We start from the raw sequence: 27,060 nt of genomic DNA on the forward strand, positions 1-27,060 counted from the left end.
AACTACCCAAGGTGAGTAGATAGGTACCCCGCAGAGGACGGGTGCAGGGTGGGAATTCGACTGCATGAGACCGCATGCTTCCTACAATTCTATGGGAAAGTCGCAATTGACATGTCAGAGTTTAAGGACCCTTCCCAGTGGACTTCGAAGAAACCCTGTGGAAGATGGAAGGCTGGAGAGCCACCCTACCCGTGGATACTGAAGTACCCAATTTAGCTATCCCAGGGAAGCCGGGTGCAGAGATCTGAAATGGCGTCAGAAACCGCTGTTGAACCCAATGGAGAACTTCAAAGAAGAGTCGCAGCTGTAAGGAAGAAAAGTGTCCATTGGAATCCAAAGGTGGATTCTTGTCGAGAAGTACCTGAAAGCAGAGGGGGCAGAGTCTGGGTCACTTGGGAGTGACCAGGAGCTCGGTAGACAAATGCCCACCGATGTCGGGTGCTTCAGGTTGGTTGATGGAGTGCTTGACTCTGCAGTTGCGGGGACCAGGAGATGTCGAGAACAACCAGGAGTCAGATGCGAGCTGTCTCACAAAGGATGTCGAGTGCTGAGGGGTTGGTGTCCGGCGGGAGCACAAAAACGCCATGGCTATAGCAAACCATGCAGAAGGGCAAGGAAGGGTACGGTGTGGACAAGCAAGGTACAGGAGACTCATCAATTGCAGGGAGTCAGGGCAAGCCTGAAGCAACCAGGGAAGCCCAATAAAAGCATATTTTACCTTCAAGTGGACCCACAGGCCGGAGGCACAGGAGTCGCGAGAAGACCAAGTGCGATTTCACCAAACAACAGCCCACAGAGCACTCCATCCGAGGAGGTCTGAGATCTTGGTAGAAAATGGCGCCAGCATTTGGGGCTATTAGTAGCCCAATGCATGTGTTCAGGAACGGCCAGCAAGTACTTGCACTTTCAAATGTACACAGTGCACAGGGGTTCAGGTATTGCAGCCCCCACAAAGGATTCTGTCCTCAAACTTGGTAAGAGGTCAGCTCGGGCCTCAAGAGATGTAAAATCCCACCTCCTGTGTTGATGATTCCTTCAGAGTCTGCAGGAGCTCAGGATGAGTAGACCAGTCAGCAATATTGAGGTGCCTGTGAATGCAGGGGAGTGACTCCTTCACTCCAAGTGAGATATCTTTGGTTATCCTTCATGCTCTACAGGTCCTACACAGATCCTGTATGGTGCACGGGCTCAGTCGATACAGCAGACTGAGTGGGAGATAAGGTAGGTCCCAAACGAAGTCCAGCAAAGTCCAGAGTGTCCAGCCTGTCGAAGTTCAGTGGTTTCTGGTTCATAATCTTGTCCACGTCGAATCCAGAGACCTACAGCAAGGTAAACCCTTAACTACCCACAGGAGAGGGTTAGACAGATTCAGGGGACCTCCTAGGGGAGGGTCTGGACAGTGGGGAGGTTACTCTCATGTCCTTTGTCCAGTTTTGTGCCAGAGCAGGAGCCAACAGCCAACACCAAATGTGCCCCTCATACAGACTTTCGGTCACTGGAAAGTGCACCCAGCCAGCTCTAATACACTAAATCCTGTCTGAGAGGTGGTCACATCTCCCAGTGACAGGATGCCTATTGTTCTGCCTTTCCCTGCTCGAGCTTTGCTCAGCAGCAGGATAGCGGAATTGTGTCTCTGGTCGGCAGCAACCATTTTGTGCTGTCCGGGACTAGAAGGCTGTTACCAGGAACACCAGGGACTCCATGAAGCTCACTTCTGAGGGGTGGAATCATACCTCCCACACCGGGTAGCGGTGTGGGGGTATGAGTCCAACATGTTTGACACCAAAAACGATAGTGTTTGCTTCAGTCATTTTAGAGTTGATCATCATGCGGTCGCATAATGCCACTCTATGGGCCAGATGAATCAAGCAAAATTGCGATTGCAAACGGTGAAATTCGCAGAATTTCACTTTTTGTGATCGCAATATCGTAGTGTGCAATGTAGGGAAGAAAAAACCCACTTGCAAATAAAGAATCGCAAAATTTGCGATTCCCTATTTTGCGCACGCATTTAGAGGATTCCAATTTGCAAATACCTAAATGCTATTCTAGTAGTCATCGCAAATTGCAATAATCATAAATTACCACCAACTTGAAGTTGCTGGTATTTGCGATTTCCTATAAATATGCATTTTTTCAAAGTGCCATGTGGCTCAGATACATGCCCTCAGGGCGTGTATGTGCGCCACATGTGCACACATGCACATTTCAGGGGTGCATCAGAGTGTCCTTATGAATCCCTTGCATCCTTGAAATGGCGCATGCAATTTCTGTCATTCCTATGGACCTCTAGGCCCATAGACATGAATTGGAAGCCATTCCTTATTTGCGACACGCAAATTGAGTAATGTGTAGGAATTGCAAAATATTGGCAGATTCCTACATACATTGCATTTTGCGAGTCTATAATAGTGAATCTGTAAAATTCGCTATTATAGACTCACAAAATGTAATTTTGATACATCTGGCCCTATATGTCATAAATGGCTGCTTCACTAACAACCCGGGAGAATGGACTCTGTAGGCTGCAGGGGTGTCCGGCTCATGTAGTGACACCCTCTCACTTAGATCCAAGCACCCTGTCTTCAGGAGTGTTAAGGCCTGCTATAGGGGTGACTTATAGATTTTAAGTGCAGTGACCCTTAGATATAGTGAACCTATATCTTAAGTAAGTGGTGCAAGCACCAACTTACACAGGCTTCAATGGCAGACCTGTAGATCCATTTTGCATGGCCTCTCATGGGTGGCATAATACATGCTTCAGCCCATGGGAGGTCTCTGGGGTATCTATGCCCTGGGAACATGGGTACCATATACTAGGGCTGACAATGGTACCCCAGTATCCAATCTGGAGTATACCTAGTACATGACATTACCAATTTAGGGAGAAAGCAGCTAGACTGGGGTCCTGATTAGCAGGATCCCAGTCAGACTAGTCAAAAACAGTATTACATTCAGCAAAAAGTGGGGGTAACCATAAGAAGCAGATCCTACTTTCCTACAATATTCTTCTTCAATGTATGCATCAGTGTTGCAAGCCACACCTGACAAAATTGGCCCTGCTGTGCCTTCCCTCGACAGGCGTACATGGAGGGGGTGTTTACAGAGGAAGGGGTGGCTGAAGCCATCTCAGCATTACCAACTGGAGAGGACGGCTATAAGACAGGAAATCCCCTCCTGGTCCCTCTTCTAACAACTGATACCAAGTAGAGGAGGAGATGGACTCCTTGGGGCCCATGTCTAACCAACCTACCAACACTGTACTTTCTAAAGAAAAAAATACCCACTTGGGTGCACTATCACCTCATCTCCTTGGCTAATGTTGACCTTAACTCCTTCGCTGCTAGGCCTTTTCCCCCTGTGCTAAAACGTTTTTCAGCTATTTGGCGTAGTTCACGCTTAGGCCCTGGTAACTTTTTGTCCACATAAGGCGTCCATGCCAAATTTGCCTCCTTTGCTTTCAACATCCTGGGGATTGTAAAGGTACCCAGAGTTTGTGGATTCCTCTGAAGGGGACTGAGAAATCATTCAAAATACAGCTGTAGTGATGACGCTGTAGACCTTTCAGTTGAAGAGATAGTGAAGTTTAATAGCACAAACAGCTATACAGCAAAGGGAAGTACGGCCGATCCACAGCAGCCTCCAACTGTCCCAAGCTCCACTTCCAGACATATCCCACAACGACTCCGTAACCTGGCAACATCCTAACATTCTCCCTGATGTCACCAATGACAGAATACGATGAACAGAACTACATCTAAAGCCTCCTCCTTTCTCACTTTAAAAAAAAGCAAAAATAAAAGCATGAACTGGAAATAAAGGAAACAACAAGGCATGTACGGAAAATACAAAATGAGAACACTAAAATAAAACGTTTCACATATGGCACCTTACGGGAATCATTTTTTTTCTCCCACTTCTCCTAGCCGGGACCTCGAGAGGTCCACTGACCACCATATCAGGAGAAGCCGAAGAAGAGCATGGAATAACATTCTTAACTTTAACAATTTTACATACATTCCACCATTTCCCTCCTTCAACTTGAATGGAATTCTTTCCCACCTTGGTAACAAGAACAAGTGGACCAAACTTACTCTCTCCCTTCTTGACATGAAAAGGAGACTTGATTCGCACCGTGTGTCCGACACCCACCGAAACCAATTTGACACTTTTTTTTATGTCAAACCATGACTTTTGTTTGTGCTGTGAGCAAGAGACATTTTCTCTCATTAGTTCCATAAGTGAATTAATATCAGGAACACTTTTGATCCACTTATTCATCCAGGCGGGTTTAAAGTTAGTGTTCGCCTTCCTTCCCCTCAGAAGCTCAAAAGGAGAGACCTTAGTAGTAGAGTGGGGAGTGGTCCTGTAGAACCATAATATGCTCACCAGAGAATTAACAATGTCTATATTCCCACACTTGGCCCACCTAATGCAGTCCCCCACTAATCTATTCATACGCTCTACCAGCCCATTTGATTGGGGATGGTAAAGTGAACTCATTTCATGTTTGATGTTACATGATGAAAGGAAATTCCCAAAACTCAAACTGGTGAATTGAGTACGGTTATCCATCACCAAGGACTCTGGAAACCCTTCCCGCATTAAAACTTTTTTGAGGAAGGAAATGATGATTTTGGTGGAGACCTCCTTGGCCAGTTTTATCTCAGGCCTTTTCGAAGCATAAACGATAAGGACAATAATGAACCGACTACCACCAGGCAATACTTCAAGAGGCCCCATGATATCTAAACCCACTTTTAACCAGGGACCAGAAGGACATTCAATGGAAATTAACGGAGGGGTAATAACTTTTAATCCTTTATCGGCTGATCGACAAATAGGGCACATATCAACAAATTCATTGATTTGGTTAACTATAGAAGGCCACCAGAAACACTCACGAATACGTCTTTTAGTGAGTGTCGATCCTAAATGACTGTCGTGAGCACGTGTAATAATCACCTTCCTAAGATGCTGTGGAGGAATTAGTCTGTCAGCACGGAGCAAAATACCACCTTCCAAAGAAATTTCAGACTGGACATTCCAGTAAGGCTGTAAACTTGGAAGGAGAACATGCTCCATCTGAGGTTCTGGACTTTTAAGAGTCCAGAGGTGTCAGGGAAACAACACCCGAAGACCCCTGAGTTCCTCCTGTCTCGGTGCACAAATAAACAGAGACACGGGCTTCTCGATGGTGGCGTCAAAGACCAAGGTTTATTTACTGCAGGGACACAGAAATCATAGGAACCACACAGAGGCAGAATCTACGAGACTGTTCGAATTGCATTAAGTGGGTTACTCTTTAAATACACGCAAATTGTCTTTAGGCAACATTACACGAATATTTCTCATGCCCAACCCGGCATCCCAAACAAACAGTAAATTTGACATCAAACAATAATTAGTTGTAGGTTTTCGGTATTCGATCAGGTCCTCTCGACAGTTTTCCATTCTTCGCCCGATCCTCCCCATCATAAAAATCGTAACCTCCCCATTGTAAAAGCCCAGAAGGAAAGGAGCAGAGCCAGGTGCAAAGGATTGAAATGTAGGATAAGAGGTGTTTATGGATCATAAACGGGCATGGCTACCGTCTTCGGCCTTTCAGTCAGGACAACGGACATGAGAACCAGTATAGCAGGACTGGCCTCAGGCAAGGGAGGCAGCTTGATTCTGCCTAGTCATGCAGCGTCAGCCTTTCTCGGGCTCGAGCTTACGTGTCCTTAACAAGGTGACTCTGCCGGGGTCATCGTCCGTTCATTGACTATGTGAGGGCAAGAAACAAGATGGATGCCGTAACTAAAATGGGTGCCATGACTTTTACGACAGAATGCCCTATTTTCCAGTGAATTCATGCTAGTTGCGCAGCGAAAACACTGTCATGTATACAATGGATCATTTGCGGTTCATTGGTACCGAAATCGTGTCAGTACTACGATACCGAATTCACGGTTTCGGATCGCTACAGAACCTCACCTCGGCCATCCTGATTTCACAAATTCGCAGACCTGCTGCAAAATAACATCATCAGGAAGAGCTTTCAAACAATCATCTTCAGAACCGACACCATGCTCCATTAAATCAATTGAAGCAATCAGACAGTCGTCTGAGTCTTCCTCACCACAATCACTCGAACTAGAGTCAATCCTTTCTTCGTCAATCGGAAAATGAGATAAGAAGTGAGCCCTGACATTCCTCCCACCAGAGACATGTACAACATCGAATTGATACTGCATAAGCCGTGACACCATGCGTAAAATCCTTGGGGAGCAGGATTTCCCTGTGCTCGAACTGAGAATATTTACTAACGGTTTGTGATCGGTCCTCAATAAAAAACGCCTTTCCCAAACGTAAGGACGAAACTTCTCAATCGCCCATAAATATGATAATAAATCCTTCTCAGTGACCGAGTATTGAAGTTCACTGCTTCTCTTCTCAGGACTCTGGAAGCAAAAGTGACCGTACGTTCAACATTGTGCTCATTTTGTGTAAGAACAGCCCCCAAACCTACCTGACTTGAATCGACTGTTATACAAGAAGGTAAACTTGGGTCGAAAGGCATAAGAGCCTGGCTATTCTTTAAACACTCTTTCACAGAGCTCAAAGCTGAAGCACATTTGTTGTTCCACTCAAAACTCACACCATTACTGAGAAGGGAACTAATGGGACGTACAAGAGAAGCATAATTAGGGATAAATTTAGAATAGTACTCAAGAAGACCAAGCAAGGATTTGACACCAGTTTTATCAAGAGGGGCTGGAGCATGAGTAATGGCATCTAATAAACCCAGTCTTGGCTTGATACCTTACCTGAAATGAGGTGACCTAGATATTCAATTTAATCGCGACGAAAACTAAACTTCTCTGATTTAACAACCACGCCACGATTTTTGAAGATCTCAAGTACCTTTCTAAGTATATTATCCTGCGATAGGACATCCTTAGAGTGTATCAGGACGTCATCTTGAAAGACTAAGACTCCCTCAATATTTCCCAACATGTTTTGCATAACTCGTTGGAAAACGGATGCTGCAGATGCAAGTCCGAAAGGCATCCGTTTGTACTGAAATGTTCCCAACGGTGAGAAAAAAGCTGTGAGAGGACGCGATTCAGGATCCAATTCTATCTGATGGTATGCACTTGCTAAGTCAATTTTTGAGAAAAAGCGTGACCCCCTAACACATGCAAAAAGGTCATCAATTTTAGGTAAGGGGTGAGAATCGACCCAGATCTCTCTGTTTAGAGATCTCAAGTCAACACAGATGCGCAACTTCCCACATTTTTTGCACGCGACGACCAAGGGTGAAAGCCAGAGTGATGACTCTGTAGGTTCGATGATCCCTTGGTCACAAAGTGACTTTATTTCAGACTCTAGATCGTCTCTAACGCTAAAGGGTACACCCCTTAGTTTATGCTTAATTGGCAGCGCTCCATCCTTTACAAGAATTTTGTGTCTGAACCCTTGTATAGTTCCTAGATTCTTTGAGAAAACAGAAGGGAAACATTCATCCCAACCTCTCAAACTGTGGTCATCTGTTACAACAAGGACTTGTTCAGCTGCACCTGGTTTTAAAATCATTCTGAACAAGCCTTGATGATACCAGCCAAGAATGTTTAACCCTTTGATGGCTACATAGATCTTCCCCCATATTTTCGTCCCCTTGAACATGAGATCATCCTCAAAAAAATCCTAATAAATCAATTTTACGACCCTTATATGAAACAGGGGAGCGATCAGGAGGTTTTAAGGCTCTGTCACCCCAAGTCTCATTAAATAATTTTTGTGTTATCATGGTGATTCTTGCCCCAGAATCCACAAGTAGATTGAGGCATTTATCACCAACACAGATTTCAACAATAGGATCGATGCAATCAGAGGAATCATGAACATTTGAAATAACATCATGAGAATCAACAATTACAGAAACAACCTCAGTATCAGATTCTTGATCAGATTCTATGACGCATGCAACAGTTCTTCTACGATATTTCTTTTTTAAGCAAACTTTTTCAAAATGTCCTGTTTTCTTGCAATAATTGCAGATTGCATTAGCTCCTGGACATCTCCCCCCTTTTTGATGAGGTGGATTACACAACGGTAACAGATTTGCTTGGCATTATGGAATTCATTCTTTGAGGTAGAACCATTTTTGGCACTGTTTGAAAACTTTTTTGGGAAATTTTTAGACGAACCAGGCTGAAATGTAGCAAGTTTAGTCTTATTGTTCTCAGCAACTAAATTGACAAGATCAACAGGCTTAACTTCCAGCTCTTTCAGTGAAACTTGAGATGTCTTGATGCTCTTGGCAATTTTAATTGTTTCTTCCAAGGAGGGATTTGCTAAGGATAATAATTTTTGACGAATTTGTTTGTCTCTGTAGTGGCACACAAATTGATCTCTAATCAATTGGTCAGTAAATGTGTCAAATTGGCATACAGAAGCCAACATACATAGACCTGAAATCTAAGAATCAACATCTCCGCTTACTCCTTGTAGTCTCTTGAGAAATTTGTGCCGAAGGACCATCAAGCTAGGTTGCTTGTCAAATCTTGTTTTGAGTTTCAAGATAGTATCCTGGAAAACGTCTATCTCTTCCCCAGGGGGATTGTCAATTTCAGGAAGATGTTTAAATATAGATCTCCCCTCAAATCCCAGGGAATGGATAAGAAGGATTTTTTTCCGTTCGCTATTAAATCGTGAAGCACCGATGGCACCAAGATAGGTTTGGAAAGCGTCAAACCATATCTTCCACCAAACAGGAGGTTCACCAGGGGATTCAAGAATAGAGGGAGGAGGAGTCACAGATTGAATGATGTAAGTAAAGTAGAAAGGACAGTATAAGAAAGAGAGAAGGTAAAAAGAATATATAAAGAGAAATAGAAAGAATGTGCAAAGATGAAAAAGATGAGCTTAAAGAACGATTTAAAAAAAGAAATATATAGAAAAACGAACTTTAATAGTAAAACACACTAATAGATGTGAATGCAATCGAAAACAGAATGAATATTTTAAATAGAGGTGGAGAGTAAAATTATAAATCCCCACACGTTGCGAATTACCATTTAAAACTGACAAAGCTTGTAAAAACTGGTAAAGATGGTAAATATCAATTTATATTGTATTGCAGAATGTATTTTTTTTTTTAAATGTAGATTCGAAAAATGCCCTGAAAGGTCAACAACAATCTACTAGTAGAGGTGTGCGAATCGCCGTGATGCTTCTTGAATACATTTGGTATCCGCACTGAGAAGGTTGTGCGAATCACCGTTTGAACTTTAAATCACATATTTAAATAAAGGAACTATTTGTAGAGGTGTGCGAATCACCGTGATGTTTCTTCAATATTTTTGTTACTCGCACAAAGAAGGTGGGCGAATCACCGTTTTAACGTTGTAAGTAGTGATAGATGTGCCGATCATCGAGATCGGCAAAATATGAGGGTTTCCTTGTTTTCAAAAACACCTGGCGCACAAAGCTTGGGGTTGCTATGCAACGGTTACACGCTAGTGAAGCGCGTATGAGAGTAGGGCAAGCTGAGGTCTACTGCGCATGCGCAATGAACGACTGATGCGCATGATCGGAAAGATCAACCACAGAAAGCCGGATGCCGTCGAGTCAAGCTTGAAAACACCAATAGTATACGATGGCGCTACCTTAGCGGAACTGGAGCTGCGACCGGTAAGTCTTGTATGGTGAGCACAGCATGCAGAAAGGATGTTAGGTGTCTCTGTGTTTAGAAAAGCTTTGCAAAGCTAACGGGATCTCCGAGTAGCGAGAGGCGGTGCAACTTCGTTTGACGAAGCGGTGACAGTCAAAGCAGAAGATAAACAACAGTCTTACCGCTCGTCGATATTTTTGATGCACGTCGGGTCCTGAATGTCGCTGTGTAGCTGAGTAGATCGTCGCCAATAATTGTAGTGATGACGCTGTAGACCTTTCAATTGAAGAGATAGTGAAGTTTAATAGCACGAACAGTTACACAGCAAAGGGAAGTACGCCCAATCTTCAGCAGCCTCCAACTGTCCCAAGCTCCACTTCAAAACATATCCCACAACGACTCCGTAACCTGGCAACATCCTAACATTCGCCCTGATGTCATCAATGACAGAATACTATGAACAGAACTACATCTAAAGCCTATTCCCAATGAACGTAGAGAAAGAAGCTATAACAACAGCTAACTTTTGTTTTTCCGGGAAAAATTGGAAAAAGTGCTGTAGTAGAAAGCGTCTATTTTTATCCCTGCAAATGGTATCAACAAAGGGTTTGCAGTGCTAAAATCATCATCTTACCAGATTTCAGTAACAGGCAGACTTTTTTCAGATAACCAACATTTTCTACCACTCCCCCTATCCAGAGTAACAAAGAATGCCTTAATACAGAACTGTGCCCAAGGGGTTCCCTAACCTCAGAATTTGCATTATTAAATGACTTTATCAATGGTGGAAAACAATCTCCTCCCATTTGAAGAGGAGTCTAAACAAGCTTTGTGTCTTTTGTTCTGGGGAAAAATACAAATGCTCAAAATGACTGCGGCACTCATATTTAATGATATCTTTATTCTGCTGCTGATGATTCTCCAGAGCCTTCAGCTCCCCAGAATCTGAGCTTTAAGACTATGGCCAGACACAATGTGGCACCACGAATAACAGACACACCTTTCTACTGGGACCCCTGGTACGCAAAGGGGGTACAATGCATGGATCAGATGTTTGCATTATAATTGCTTAGATACAAAATTAGCCTCCTTCCAACTGACTGCTGGAAATTTCACTAACTGACACATTTTCTCTCAGCAGCGCTTGACCTCCACCTGCAAAGTTAATGGTATGACCCCTTCTGGAGTATCTGCAAATATAGTGTTAATGTAGGGGTGTCACGTGCAGTCTATCTGAAGTTCTGATCAAGACTATACATTCCGGGTCTAGTCTTACTTTGACCGGGCTGACCTGACAGACCACCCCCGGCAGGGAATACTCTCCTAAATACTGGGAGGTGATGCTGCTCCTCGACCATGATAGAGTCCTCAGGGAATCCTGCTTGAAATATTTGTAATAAAATGTCCTCCATGAATGGTATTGGAACCCAAAGAATCTGCAGCGGGCATGTCTTCTGCCATAACCTGGGTAACCTGCATCACATCCTTTGGGCTGGTCCAGACCTGAGATCATAATGGATGTTTGCCTGGCACCACCTTCAAAGTTGTACCCACCTTGCTGTCCTCCTGTCTGCGCATCTAGCGCTATTCATTGACATCTCTGATCTTCCTGGATTAGACACTCATACACACTGCTGACTAGCTATGTCTTTGGCAGTAGTTAAAGTATGTATTCTACCTCATTGGGGCAACCTACGAGTCTCACTGAGCTCCACAGAGTGGCATTTCATGAGCAGACTACCTACCGACTGAATGATAGAACCAAAGCACTTGAGAGAATCTGGGGAAACTTCATTGCTACAGAGAAAGAAAGTCCTTAAACTAGCCTTTTCTTCCCTTCCCAACCTCACTGCCATGGGTCCTCTTCCCTTACTCATATGGCGTCCCTCCTATGTCCTGCCGAGTTTTCTCAATGTTGGCCCGACTAGACCATTCATGGATGGCTTAGCCTTCACTTGGATGTTCATAGGAAATAATGACCCTGCACCATAGTTGTGTCCCAGGAAGATCTCGCCTCCCTACTCCCAGCTGTCACCTCCTTCACCCATAGGTTTCTAACATTCACCTTATACAGATAAGTCCTGCACCCACCCTCACCTAGGGCACACTTCCCCACCCACTCCCTTTATCCAGCTAGATTCTTCTGCTCATCGATTCAATACCTCCCGTGGGGCATAGAGTTGTGGGAAGGGCCTTGAATGTTTACTGTCGATGTTGTTGTATGGAGACACCCAACCCTTTCTCCCTAGCATGTCTTTTGACCACATGCAGAACAAAACTATGCCACTGGGTGAATGAAGTGCACAATATGCACAGTTTTGCAAAAATGGCCCCTCCTATTGGAGATGAGGCATATATGGTGTTAGAAATGGGGGTCTCTAGTTGGCCATGGCTAGCGCCACTGTCCAAATAGGAACCCTTCTTCCTAAGTCAGGGCAAGTGAGCTACCCCCTTTGACAACCCCTGCTCAACCCTGTGGTAACGTGGCACGAGCAACTAGGCCTATCTCAGAGGCAGTGTGTGAAGCATTTATGATCACATACAACAAGGCAGTAATAACACCACAAAAGGACACAACTCAGGTAGGTATAGAAAAATAATATCTTTATCCAACAGTTCAACTCAAAACTCTCCAAACGTTTCAACAACTGTAAGTCACGTCAACCCATAGGGACTCAAAAAGACAACAAAATATTCACCAAGGTGTGACACTGAGTTCAGGGCCGGGGCCTACGCGACCCGCGGCACACCAAATACCTGTTGTTGAAAGGGAGCACAGAACGCAGATTCTCAAAGAAGTAGAGATGGTGACAGGCGGACTCCCAGCGACCACAAGACTCAGCTGCGGAGGTCCGCAGAGTGCACCCACAATGATTCAGGCACTCTGGGACAGGCGGGCGCTCAGCATCAGCAGCACGCAGCTGCGGCTGCCCGGACTGGTCGGGGCACTGACTCTCATTGTGTAGTTCCATGGTGGGCTCACAGCGGCAGCAGCTCTTTCTTAGCTACGGCGGCCCAAGAGACGATAGCTACAATCCTCAAAAATGGGGGACAGGGTGCGGGCGCACAGCGGCATCAGCTCTCTCTTAGCTGCGGCGGCCCACGGGACAAATCTCGATGATACAAAGTTGCCAAAGGTGCAGGTGCTCAGCGGCCACAGCTCTCTCTTAGCTGCGGCGGCCCATGGGACAAATCACGATGTTGCAAAGTTGAAATAGGGTGCGGGCACTCAGCAGAAGCAGCTCTCTCAGCTGCGGCGGCCCACAGGACGATCACAATGAGGCAAAGGGGCAAAGGGTGCGGGCACTCAGCGGCGGCAGCTCTCTTTTAGCTGCAGCGGCCCACGGGACAGGTTATGATGATGCAAAAGTGGCAAAGGGTGTGGGCACACAACGGCGGCAGCTCTCTCCCAGCTGCAGCGGCCCACAGGACGAACCACTAGGATGCAGAAGTTGACAAGGGAGTGGCCACGCAGCGGCAGCAGCTCTCTCTTAGGTGCAGCGGCCCACACAGAATATTACGGCGATGCCCAGTGGCCACGGGTGCGGCCACTCAGGGGAGGCAGCTCTCTCTTATCTGCAGCGGCCCACAAGACGAGCCACAAGGATGCAGATATTTGCAAGGGTGTGGGCTCGCAGTGGCAGCAGCTCTCTCTTAGCTGCGACGGCCCACACAGCAGATCACGGTCTCGACCAAGCTGGCACACCGGTGGCCACTCAGCGGCTACAGCTCTCTCTGAGTTGCAGCGTCCCACACACATTCAGGGGAAGGCTCAAAGGTGCAGATTCTGGTGGGCTCTCAGCGGCGGCAGCTCTCTCTTAGCTGCAGCATCCAACACAGACTTAGCAACAGTTTCAAAGGTTCGGATTTAGGCAGGCTCTCAGCGGCGGCAGCTCTCTCTAAGCTGCAGCGGCCCACACAGGGTGAGCAAGGATTTCAACAATGTCCAGTCTGTGATCCTCACAGTAGAACTAGAGGCTGCAGATTATTCAACGGAGACCTCACTTGCAAATAGGATACCTTGCACAGGAATTTGACGGGGTGAAGTCTAATGTCCCTGAGACTTTTGCAGGAGGTGCTCTCAATTTTAGGCCCTTGGGTAGTTTTTTTGGCAAGCTTGGTGAAAGTTTTAAAGTCCTTTCCACTGTTCGCTCGGAGAGAGTTTCGTCTTGACATGCAGCAGGAACACACCCGGACAAAGTTCCAGCGCAGCATTTTATACCTAAAAAGTCTTTGTTCTCTAAGGTCCAGTCAGAACCAGTTTGGTGGAGTCGGGGAGCACTTGGTTTATGAGGCGACAGCCTGCCCTTTCGGAATGAGGGGGTCTGCTATCAGACACCCAGTGGGAGGTGGAGCCATCATTCACCTTGCCAGGCACGGCCCTGCTTGGATCAAAGAGTCACCCCTCCCCATGCTCTGAATACCGATCTCTCTCTCCAGCCAGGTCCGCCCCAGCTGGCCCTGCTGCCTGAAAACCAGATGGCCAATACACATACTTGCAACAGCCTACAGTAGGGTTTAGCCAAGAAACTGCTGCGTTTCCAGAAGAGGCATTTCAAAACATGGGAAATATAAACGGTCCTTACTAAAAGATGGCCCTCACTGTTCTGAGCATAAACATACCAAACTCGAAGGTCCTATCAGGTTCCTAGGGCCCGATAGGAGAATGAAAATTAATCCTGAATCAGTCTATTCTGGCCTATGAGAACGGATTGTGTCATAGTAGCGACAATTAAATGGAGGGTAACTCACTATGGGAACAGGCTACACAGACGTAAGCATTATGGTTGTCCTAACTCATACAGTCATTTATATACAGGGAGCATTCGCGCTGGGGCACTGATTAGCAGTGGCACGGCACCCAGAGCACCTAAATACAGCCAACATAAAAGATCGGAAGGGTAAAGGGGAAGGGAGACCCACGCCAATGATGCCAGGTCTAACATATGGGTCATGGCAATTGTAACTATTATGAATCTGTGACATTGTCCATCCTCTTAGTGCTCCCCTTTGTCCCCCCTCTGCTCTCCATTTCTCTGCCCCTCCACTCCTTTCCCCACCTTCTTTATCCTCTTCCCCCATCATGCTTGTGGCAGGTGTTCCTTGTGTGCTGCGCTTACGTCTTTCCCTCACAGCTGGAGGATCCAGACCTAGATCTCCATTGAACACTGAACATCTCTCTCCTGTTGACGAGGCCTGATCGAAAGTTTGATTACACTAGAGGAATTGGAGTAATTTTGGTAATTCTCTTTTGATGACTAAGAGTAATTTGTGGCACAAATCCTACAGCAGGCAGACAGGTACAACAAACTTAGAGAGCGTAAAGGTTGCAGCTGTTCTTCTCCTGTTGCATTAGATGATATTGTCATCCTACGACCCATTTTGTACAAAACGGTGCATTTTGTTGTAAGAAAATAGTGCTGGATGCTTGATTGTTAGACCTGACAGCCCTAGGGTAGTCTCCCCCCCCAACCTTTTTCCTTGCCTCTCTTCATTTTTCTCACTTTGGTTTTGCTGGTATTAGGACTCTGTGCAATTCACCCCTCCTAACTAGTGCCAAAGGGTTTGTCCTCTCGTCCCTAAACATGGTAATATTGGTTCATCCCCAAATATTATATTTAATTTACTTGTACGTCCCTAGTAAAGTGGTACCCAGGGACTGTGAGTTAAATGCTTCTAGTGGGCCTGCGGCACCCATTGTACCACCCACTTAAAGTAGCCCTTTAACCATGCCTTGGGCCTGCCACCGCAGAGCCTGTGGGTAAAACCGTACACTGGCATCCGTATTTCTCCGGGATACAATAAAGTGCTCGTGCTGAGGGTGTGTGCACTGCAGAGTTTAAAACAGATGAACGAGGCGATTTTGTATAGTCAAGTTCAGTTCATCTTTTATTCTTGTCTAATTCTTTTGCCGCTAGGTTCAAAACCTTTATTGCCTCGCAAGGCAATTGGAGAGTCGAGCCTCCAGGCATTTTATAACGGCCTCTCTGAAGGTCCTTACTTGTTCTCTCCTCAGTGTTGGCCATAAGAGAGTTTTCCGAGTGTTTGGCAACGCAGAACAAATGCATGATATGTGGCGTAGCGACTCATCGCTGTGACCACAAAGACGGCATTCCTTTGTCGATCAAGTCCGTTTCCATTTTGGGGTGAGGTCTTTCGAGGGGAAGGATCCCAGTCTCTGTAGGGTCAGATTCCGCTTATATTGTTCTGGGAAGTGTTCTGACAAATACGGTTGAGGTTTCAGCGATTTCTAAGATGGTATCACCGCCCACGCGTGTGTTTTGTGGATTAAGAAGGCTCTGTCTGTTAACAGCAATTTTTGCTTGATGGCTTTGTTAGCTATTTGTTTAAACTCGGAGTAGGCCGTTATTGTGAGCCAAGTAACCTCTAGCTTTAGTGCTGAAAGGGATTGCTTTAAAACTCGGAATACTGACTCACTCAGCCTGGATTGTTTTTCGACCTCCTTCCAGCTGTGGTGGGCTAAAGTGTTTTCCTCTGCTGCTCTCATTCTCCAATAATATTTGACAAGGGCTCCTTGTCTTGCTGGTATGTGTCTTTTTTAATCCACTCGTATCTGGGCTTGAGGAATGTGGCGTGGAATTGAGAACAATTTCTTGAGGAGACTAGATTGTGCTGTGTTTAAGACTGTCGAGTCCTTAGTGTTTATCATTTCCGATCCCTATGAAATTTTGCTGCTATGACCTTTAGTAGATGGTTTGTTGAACAACTTCTGAGTTTTTTCTGCAGGATTTTAAATGCAAATAGCAGTTGTTTGGCTTTTACTTGCCCTAGGTCCAGATGTTGCTTGAAATTGAGCTGGCAATCTAGATGTGCCCCCAAATATTTGTATGTATCCACCTGGGCAGAGAGTTGTTGTTTAACATACAGGTGAATTTAGGACATTTTTTATGGGCACTGGGAAAGCACATGACCATCGATTTTTGGAGGTTGATTACTAATTGAGCTGAGGTGGTATATTCTCGACAATGTCGTCTGCGTATTGGAGACGTACTATTGGGACGTTGCCCAATTTTGGAAGGTCTCCTGGTGATGAACGAAGGTTGTTCTCTAAGTCGGCTGCGTAGATGTTGAATAAACAGGGAGCCAGAAAGCACACCTGTTTTAAGCTGTTGATGTTGGAAATGTTATTAGTTAGACTTCGCCCGTCCACCTTTTTTATTTGGACCCATGTTTGTGGGTATTGATTGATGATTGCCTCTAATAATTTTGTAGGAACTCCCCAAGATTTCATTTTCGCCCCTAGCTTGGATCTGGGCACTTTATCGAAGGCTACTTTGAGGCCTACAAAGCAGGCATAGAGGATGTTTGATTTGGCGATGGCTTGATTGGCCAGGAGGGTGACTGCCGATATGTTCGTTAAAGTGCCGATCCCTGCCCTAAATCCTGTTAGTGTTTTCGGAATCAGGTTTGTGCTGCTGACCCAATCCTCAAGGTCTGCCCACAAGCTTGATGCGTAGATGTTTGCCTCAACGTCAATGAGCGCAATCAGTCTGTAATTGGATGGGTCGGAATGCGCCCCTGATTTGTATATGGTTTGTAGGATGCTTCCTCGCCAGGAATCAGGAATGATACAAGACTTTAGGATGTGTGTAAACAGAGAAGTTAGGTGGCCATCCCGAAGGGATGGATCTTTTGTAAATAATACGTTTGTCAGGCCATTTGCCCCCAGCGCCCCGTCCGGTCTCAGATGTTTTATGGTGTTCAGTACCTGCTTTTGTGTAATCTGTAGGTGGTGTTCCGTTGATTCAAACCTTGTTGTTTCCCAAGCTTCTGGATGTAGTTTGTCCGCTGTTTGGTTTTTTGGGTGGTAGAGTGGATTTTTATGTAGCGATTTGCAGATTTTAGCATCTGTTTTCTGGATGGTTCCGGGTTTTCGGGCCTTAGGACTTGTTGTCTAACTGGTGCCCATCCCAATCGCTTTTAAAGGTTTGGTGATAGTTCCCACGCCTGGGAGTGAGGTCGTATTGTATGTGACTTCAATGTAACTTCTCCATATATGTTCCATTATGTCTGAATTGAAATGTCGGTTTTTGCCATTTAATAAGAAGATGATGTTTGCCCAAAACAGTTTGGAGTTTCTTTGCTTGCCGGCGTGGAGTAATTTCATCCAGTATTAATCGTTATATGTTTGCTTTGCCGCCTTTGTTTCTTTTCATTTTTGCTATAAATGTAAGGGTCTGTTGTGTCGGTTCTGATCCCGGGGTTCGCAGTGATCTTAGGTACTTGTTTAGGTGGGTTTTTTGTCCTTCGGTTGTGTGTGTACCAGGCTGCCCTGACAGTTCTGGGGGCTTTATGGCTGTTTTTAACAACTCCCAGGCCTCTATACACTGTGGCTCTGCTTCTGTTGATGCCAAAAACGAGAAACATGCCCCCACGATGTTATCTATGTTGTATTTGAAGTTTCTGCCACTTCAAAGGCACTGCTGGGTATAAGTACTGGACCTCTGAAACCGCCACTTCTGTACACTTCTGGATCTGTGAAGACTCTGCCAAGAAAAAGAACTTCTGTACTGCTGAAGAACTGACAGTCTGCTGAACTGTTGTTCTGCTGAACTCCTTCTATGTTGTGTTGCCCTTCAGCCTGCAATCATCTTGCCGTTTTGGGGGGACTGGAACTGCATCACTTGAACCCAGAGTAACTCCAAGGGCTAGTTGGCTGGCCTCCTGATCTGACGTCTCAAGGACATAAAAGTCTTCCAACCACCCCGCCTCTACACCTGAACTCTGCCATCTGTGAGCCTACCCTGCCAAGTGGAGCCACCCTAGTCCTGGACTCTTGGAAGTGGGCCTCAGGTGTTTGCTCCAGCTGAACAGGCGCATTCCTTGCTGAACCAAAGCATCGCTGAGTTATGGGGATCGGATCTGATGCATCCCCGCCACCGCATGGATAGGAACCCACACAGCGCCACTACTGCATGGATTGGACCTGACGCACTGCACAAGCCTCTTCCCGCTGCAGGGTCTTCACATTCCCATCAACGGCAGCCTTGATGACAATGATAAATCTCTGTATTGGAGCGTTCCCTCTCACCAGAGCTGACACATTGCCTTGATTGCTCCACATATCCTTGACACTGGTCTTTGCCTTGCAAGCCCCACTGACAGGGTACTCAACGCATTTTTCAACTTAAATCCACACAACGTTCCGCAACCTAGGATTAAGGTATTTTTGTTCAGTGGACCAAACTGGGACCCTGTATCCAGTCTGCGCTCCATTGTGGTCGTCCTGAACTTTTGACTTTGTTCTGGTCCGACATGACCAGATATCTTATTTTAGCGCTTTACTCTTCTTGCACTATTTTTACTTAAAACCTTTCAAAATTAATATTTCAAGTCGTTTTGAACTTCTTTAATTTATTAAAGTCAGAACAATTTTTCTAACTTGTGTGGTATCTTTTTGTGTGGTGCTTTCACTGTTTTACTGTTTAACCCCTTCAGTGCCCATGACGAGCTGGACTCGTCATGGGCCGCGGTGGCGCTGTGCCCATGACGAGTCCAGCTCGTCATAGACCCCGCCCGCTAATTCAACGGCCGGCACAGGGCGGGGAAAGGGGCGGGCACTGAAGGGGTTAAAGTGTTGCACAAATACTTTACACTCTGGCTCTAAGTTAAGCCTGATTGAGGTGTGCCAAGCTACCAGACGGTGAGCACAGTTAATTTAGGCTTTGCCCGACACTTAACCTGACTAGGAGTGTGGTTTCTGTTTGATTACGTTTCATACTCCAGTCAACCAACAACCCAATTTCTAATACCCCCCCCCATAATTACATGAAATGTCCTGGTAATTACATCTAATTAGGCTAGAGGCAATTACACGAGTTACACCCAACCCTACTGTTGACCCTGTTAATTCAAATGTTGTACATCATGGATTTCTTGATATTTTTACATATATTTGTCTGTCAGTCCAATATGTAATGCTTAATGCTTTTTTGCTTGTTTCTTTTAACTTTTAATAAATAGATGTTGTTATCGAGACTGTGCAATGGATGAGTGTTTATGAGCCCTATAAACAAAATAAATACATTTTTAGTGATGTAGTTGATAAAACACAGAAGTGGAGTCTTCATGAAGGTCGCCTTCGGAGACCAAGCTAAGATTGGTCCATTCAACAAGCCTCTTAAAGCAGCAATGAGGGATGGTCCTCATCTAGAACAAACACCATGTCACTTCCAGAGAGATTTATTTACACTGAGGTAGATGCCACAAAGAGTGGTTTGAGTGGGGAGGAAAGTTCTGGCTGTATCAAAATTCCCACCCAGTCTCTTGGTGAATGGGTGAAGCTAGAAGAGAGGGAGCCCCCTCTAAAGGACCTACACAGTGGTCTTCAGCACATGTGCATCTCGAAGTTCAAAAGTCTTCCCTTCTCTCCTGGTGGGAGTATTACAGTTAGTGAAGTCTCCAGTTTATGTATCTGCAGTGTTTATGCATTTGTGTCTACTTGTCTGCTGGTGGTGCTTGTAAAGTTCAAATTCAAGACCGTTTAACCCCCTTCTTCTCTTTCTAGAGTCTCTCTCCTTTGATCCAGACACAGCACACTCTTCCCTCGGCATCTCTGCAGATAGAAAGAGTGTCACGCTCCTTAACAAGCCGAAAAAAGTTACTATCAATGATAAGAGGTTTCTACATTCCCAATGTGTCCTGACATCACAGAGCTTCACGTCAGGACATCACTACTGGGAGGTAACCCTGCCTCCAAGAATACCCAGAGGGCCCTTTTTTAAATTCTCCATGGCTTTCGGAATCGCTCTCTCGTCTGCTATACAAAAGCCCTTTCGTGACATATGGTCCTCTGGTAATGATATCTGGTACTTTGCACATTATGGGACTCGTTGGAATGTGAATCCAAGTCCACCACTAACAGAGAAAGAAAGGAAGGCAATAAGAAAGTTTGGGCTTTACCTGGACTATGAGGAGGGGCTCCTGTCATTTTATGATGCTGAGACTCAGCAGCACCTCTACACATACACCATCACCTTCACTGAGAAAGTGTTTCCTTGTGTGTGTATTTACAGAAATTCAACTATAACACTGAATTAGCAATTAGGAGATAGGCTTGTAGAAATATGCCTAATACAGCTGATAATAATTTGGCAATATTACAGGGATGGTGATGCAATACATTTTAAAGGAGCTGCTTCAGTAGCAAGTAGAAATATAAACATGTTTGTTGCATCCCTACACCTCCCTCCTATTCTCTCGGCTTCCCTCCTATTCTCTTAGCCTCTGTCTGGCTCGCTTTTACTCTCCTAGCTTTCTGTCTGACTCTCTTTGACTCCCTCTGACTCTCTTTGAATCTCTCTGACTCTCTGTGACTCCCTTTGCCTCCCTCTGACTCTGTTTGACTCTTCTTGCCTCCTCTGGCTCTCTTTGACTATCCAAGCCTTCCTTCCCCCCTTCAGAGTTTCTTTACCTTCCTGAGTCTCTTTTCCTCCCTTTGCCTCCTTCTGACTCTTTTTTAATCCATTTTGCTCTCACTGACTCTCCTTGACTTCCTTTGCCTCATTTGACTCTCTTTGCCTCTCCGTGCCCCCTCTGCTTCTGTTTGCATCCCTTTCCCTCCTTCTGAGTTTATTTACCTTTCTGACTCTCTTTTCCTCCCTTTACCTCCCTCTGGCTCTCTTTGACTTGCCTTGCCTCCCACTGCCTCCCTCTGACTCTCCTTGCCTCTCTCTGACTTGCATTGACTCCTTTTGCCTCATGTGACTCTTTGACTCTCTTTTCCTCCCTGAGCCCCCTGCCTCTGTTTGCATCCCTTTCCCTCCTTCTGAGTATCTTTGCTTCCCTCACTCCGTTTGACTCTCCTTGCCTTCCTCTGACTCTGTTTGACTCTCCTTGTCTCCCTCTGCCTCTCTTTGACTCCTATTACCTCCTCTGGCTCTCTTTGACTCTCCTAGCCTTTCTTCCCCTCCTTCTGAGTTTATTTACCTTTCTGACTCTCTTTTCCTCCCTTTGCCTCCCTCTGGCTCTCTTTGACTTGCCTTGCCTCCCACTGCCTCCCTCTGACTATCCTTGCCTCTCTCTGACTTGCATTGACTCCTTTTGCCTCATGTGACTCTTTGACTCTCTTTTCCTCCCTGAGCCCCCTGCCTCTGTTTGCATCCCTTTCCCTCCTTCTGAGTATCTTTGCTTCCCTCACTCCGTTTGACTCTCCTTGTCTTCCTCTGCCTCTCTTTGACTCCTATTTCATCCCCTGGCTCGCTTTAACTCTCCTAGCCTTTCTTCCCCTCCTTCTGAGTTTCTTTACCTTCCTGACTCTCTTTTCCTCCCTTTGCCTCCCTCTAGCTCTTTTTCACTCTCCTTGCCTCCTTCTGACTTTTTTTACTCCCTCTTGCTGTCTATGACTCTCCTTAGCTCTCTCTGGCTCTTTTTGACTCGCTTTGCCTCCGCTGACTCTCTTTGAATCTCCTAGCCTTCCTTTCCCTCCTCATGAGGTTGTTTTCCTCCCTGACTCTCTTTTCCTCCCTTTGCATCCTCTGGCTCTCTTTGACTCTCCTTGCCACCTTCTGACTCTCTTTGAATCTCCCTGGCTCTCTCTGACTTTCCATGCATCCCTCTGACTCACTGTGAAACCCTTTGCCTCCCTCAGGCTCTTTTCGACTCTCCTTGCCTCCCTCTGGCTCTCTTTGACTCACCTAGCCTCCCATTGTGTCCCTCTGTCTCCATCTGACTGTCCTTGCCTCTCTCTGCCTCTCTTTGAGTACCATTGCCTTCTCTGACTCTGTTTGACTCTCTTTGACTCTCCTTGTTGGTTGTTATGGATTGACAATAGCTGGATTGAAAGCAATGAGGAAAGTATGTCTAGTTGTAGCAAGTCCTTATGTTGTGCTTAAGGCTTGTGTATCTTTGGGGTGGTCTATAGTGCAGACATTGGCTGCAGAGTGTTCTACACAGAACAAGCAACGCATCAGGAGGTGTGCTAGCTTTCAGAATAGGTAAAGGCTAAAGACACAAATATAATTAAGTGTGTTTATAAGTGTTTGGGGATGTCACTTGAGGATAAGTGCAATATAGGTGATAAGTGACCCCCTGTTGTATGTAAGGAGGACCTTGTAAGTCTGTGTGGATTTCTGTTAGAAAATAGTAGAACAAGGCCGAAGGCTGACTTCCTTTATCATGTTAGCTCTGCGGAAACTCCCTCTGTCCTTATGTGTGGTAATGGATTTATTGTGTTCCTTCTATTTCTTCCACACAACCACATGTTAAATCCACGGTCTCCATCCCACTAATAAAAAGGATCTGAATGCAGAAATGAATGTGGAATTTGTGTTCTTTAAACAGTTGCAATGAATAAACACTTCATTAGAAACAAATAATGAATGGGCATTTAGAGGAAATTAAGTTAATAAAAACCGGTCTCTAATTGTGTCTACTCTCTACCTATGTGCTCAGTGACCTGCGTTTCTGTGTCTTTCAGTCCTAGCAGAAGGCACTGTGATGTGTTACTGTAGACAGGCTATGCCATTTTCCTATTACAGGTGGCTGGTGGTGTCAGAAGTACAGTGTAATACCAATATTACAGAGCAGACTTTCAGTAGGTGGTGCAAGCTACCAGAACTTATACAAACAGACAGATAACAAGCTGAAGTTAGATTGGTGGTGGAATAGAAAATGGGTCAAACAAAGATCTTCCCCATATGAAAGGGAGAATTATTTCAGAGCTGGGCCCTTAGGAGGAGATGGCCACCCTACTTGCTGTGGAGATCCAGATTCATGAGAGGGCTCGGTCTGAAAGGAAAGGAAAGGTTTCTCAGCTAGGTGAGCAGAGTAGTGGTGTGGAGGGCCTTGCAGGGAGTATCCTGAAGGTGATACCTGCTGGCAGGGAGAGCTAGTAATGGCAGGTGAGGGTGATTGTTAGGAGAATGGATTTAGAGTGGTCCATGCTCCATTAATCCTCATAGATGGCAGCACACTCAGTCACCTCTGAGGTACTCGATGGTCTGTGTAGTCAATGCCTGGATGTCAGTGCACAACATATAGCAATCAATTAATCAGGGATTTGTGAAGCGCGCTAATCACCCGTGAGCGTCTCAAGGCACTGGGGGGAAGCGTGCAGCTCCAAATCAGCCAAAGAGCCAGGTCTTGAGGCTCTTCCTGACGGTGTGCAGAGTGGGGGAACGCCTGATGTTCAGCGGGAGTTTGTTCCAGGTTATTGCCATAATGTAGGAGTAGTCTCTTCCACCTGTTCCAGCTCTGGGGATGCATGGGGTTTCGGCGAGGGTGAGGTCGGCGGTGCGGAGGTTTCTCTTGGGTGTGTGGAAGGAGCCTCTTTCGTTGAGGTATTGGGGTCCAGTGATGTGGATGGTTTTGCAGGCATGAGTTAGTAGCTTGAAGGTTACTCTCTTCTCAACGGGGAGCCAGTGGAGGTCTCGTAGGTGCTGGGTGATGTGTTCATGTTGTGGGATGCCGAGGACGAGCCTGGCAGCGGAGTTCTGGGTGGTCTGGAGATTCCGGAGCAGGGATTTGTTCATTCCAGCATAGAGGGTGGTTCCTTAGTCCTGTCTGCTGGCTATGAGTTTGTGGATGACAGTCTTTCTGGATTCTGGGGCGATCCACTCGAAGGTCTTGCGAAGGATGCATAGGTTGTTGAAGCACATGGAGGAGACAACGTTGATCTGTCGAGTATGATGCAGAGGTTCCAGGCGTGGTCCGTGGGGGTGGGGGGTTTGCCGAGGGCAGTGGGCCACCAAATGTTGTCCATGCTGTGGGGGTGGATCCGAGGATGAGGACTTCTGTCTTCTCTGAGTTGAGCTTCAGACAGTTGCTGCTCATCCAGGATGCAACGTCTTTCATTCCTTCCTGGAAGTTGAGTCTGGTGGTGTCGGGTTGCCTCGTGAGAGGATGAGCTGGGTGTGATTGGCATAGGATACTATGCTGAGTTCATTCCATCTGACGATGGCGGCGAGGGGGGCCATGTAGATGTTGAAGAGAGTGAGGCTGAGTGACGATCCTTGGGGTACTCCGCACTTGATCTATGTGGGTCCGGAGAGTAAAGGCAGGAGTCTGACTCTTTGGGTTCAGCCGAAGGGGAAAGAGCAGATCTAGTCGACAGCAGTTACCTGTATGCCACGGTTGTTCAGTCTGGCGATGAGTGTGCAGTGGGAGACAGTGTTGAAGGCCTCAGAGAGGTCCTTTAAGATGAGAGCCGCTGTGTGGCCCTGGTCGAGGAGAGTGCGCATGTCGTCTGTGGCAGCGAGGATGGGGTTCTCGATGCTGTCGTTGCTGCAGAATACAGATTGGGATGAGTCAAGGCTTGAGATTGCTTCAATGAAGTTCGTAAGCTGGATGTTGACGATCTTCTCAGGGACTTTATCCACGAAGGGGAGGAGAGAGATGGGTCTGTAGTTTTTGAGGTCCGTAAGGCCTGCGGAGGGCTTCTTGAGGAGGGACATTTCCAGTCACCAGGGAACATATAAGATGGTAATTGATGGGTTGAAGAATGCAAATGAGTCAGTGTTTCTACAGGAAAGGTTCTGTCTAGGGAAGTGCTGCCTCTACAGTAGCATAAACCTGGGGAAGATATTCATCATGAGGCAATGCCCACACTGAGCAGGAGAACGCTTATGCAGGTTACATCCCACCAGTTCATTCCTCCCTAAAACAAGTGTGTTGTACCCGCCAGCAGTGTGAAAGACATTACGTCACTCTTATAATGACTATGTGAATCCATAGTCCACAATAGTTAGAGTGAGTGTAATCTCTGTGGGAAGGCCCCCACTGCTCTGGTGTGTGTTTAAATATGTGTATCACAGTCATAGACTGTAACCTTTAACAAAGCAGAGCTGGTGCACATATAACAGATAAAAACCAAACAGAGGAGGGAGGGTCCAAGGGAGAATGATTAAAGACCTGCTCAGGTTACTCCCCTTATCAAACTCTAGCAAAACAAAATTTTATCCACGGGTCTGGCAGGCTTCAAAAAGAACTAAAGACAAGTGGCACAATCCAGATCTATTTCCTACATAGTGGGGGAATCCTTTAATAAGGATAGAATCCCATCACCCACCGAGGTGGCATGCTTTATCAATTGGGATTTCTCCTCTCAGTTGCAACTCCTAGTGCATATTAGTGCAAGAAAAACACATACAACCAGTTTCCTTAGTTTCGGTCTGGTCACAGCTTCTGAAGATCCGAGGTACCGACGGACAGAGCGGTGCCTCCCTTCTGAACTGCTGCCAGGTGAGGTGAGGTGTCTTACTCATTATCTACGGGTATGATCAAGATATCGCAACATCACCAGAAATAAGGAAACTTGTTGTATGCGTTTTGCTTGCACTAATATGTGCATTGTCAGTATCTCATTGTATCACCATTCATCACGCAATAGCAATATCCAACTTGGTCGTGAAGAAGGCCATGATCTCACTGATCACTCAGGCTGAAACATGTAGACCCGTTTACTAGATAGAAGCAGATAATATTTCTAAACTGCATTTGCACTGTTTTTAACCTTGACACCAAGAGTTAACTAATAAACGTATTTTTCTCTTGGTAGCCAATTTTAGAACACACCGCACTTTTTTGTCTAGCACTGCACCCATCACCCGAACATTCTTCACATTGTTTGGATTTTAGTAGATCCAATACTCATATAGCATCTCAAAGAATACATCCGTGAGCTCCTCCCTCACAGTGAGGGGTTTGTAGCCCTCAGATGCACTAGGAGTTACAACTGAGAGGAGAAAAACCAAATGATGAAGCATGCCCCCTCAGTGAGTGATGGATTCCATCCTTCTTAAAGGATTCCCCCACTATGTAGGAAAGAGATCTTGCTTGTGCCACTTGTCTTTAGTGCTTTTTGAAGTCTCCCAGACCCGTGGATAAAATGTTGTTTTGCTACACATGTAACAGGTACCAGGTCTTTGAGGTCAACAGGAATGCACTGAGCGCATTATTTGGAATAGAATAGTTCTAGATACCTATAGAATCTTAGCTCTATTTAAGAGCTATTGGGACTGCAGATTGAGAACTCTGGCCTTGACACTGGACACACTGAGGTGCATATCAACAACAACCAGCGATAATTATCTCTAAGCGCACTTAGCGCTAGGATAATTATCGCAGTCTAGAGTGAATTTTTATCGCTGAGATAGCGTGCTATTAGCAACGCTTATCTCAATAGCGATAAAAATCCTCACGCTAACAGGCTAACGTGAGATTATCGCTCTAAACCCAGCAATAATCTCATGTTACCTTGTTGATAGGGACAGGCAAACTTAGCCATGATATCCACCTTACATAGGATATTATGGCTAAGTCAGAAAAATACCAGATGTAAAAAAGCAGCGTTAACCGCGGTTAGCGCTGCTTTTTTTGTCTCTAACAGGGTTAGCAACATTCTTGATAATAGGAGAAATGTCGCTTAGCGACATTTCTCCTAT

At 45.8% G+C, this 27,060-nt stretch overlaps 1 protein-coding gene and 1 long non-coding RNA gene across 2 annotated transcripts in view; one reads left to right on the top strand and one right to left on the bottom strand.

The window, feature by feature from the left end:
- Positions 1-22,931, top strand: part of LOC146829907 (CD5 antigen-like) — a 459,716-nt gene extending 436,785 nt beyond the window's left edge. Inside the window, exon 7 of the mRNA XM_085604183.1 lies at positions 20,187-22,931. Within this exon, the coding sequence (XP_085460309.1) occupies positions 20,187-20,719 (533 nt within the window). The 3' untranslated portion in view covers positions 20,720-22,931. The remainder of the gene's footprint in view (positions 1-20,186) is intronic.
- Positions 1-27,060, bottom strand: part of LOC146829910 (uncharacterized) — a 253,409-nt gene that overhangs the window by 46,858 nt on the left and 179,491 nt on the right. The gene's annotated exons all lie outside the window — the stretch shown is intronic.

This window comes from Triturus cristatus, chromosome 5_1, assembly GCF_964204655.1.
Source record: "Triturus cristatus chromosome 5_1, aTriCri1.1, whole genome shotgun sequence".
In the NCBI taxonomy this organism is placed as follows: Eukaryota; Metazoa; Chordata; class Amphibia; order Caudata; family Salamandridae; genus Triturus; species Triturus cristatus.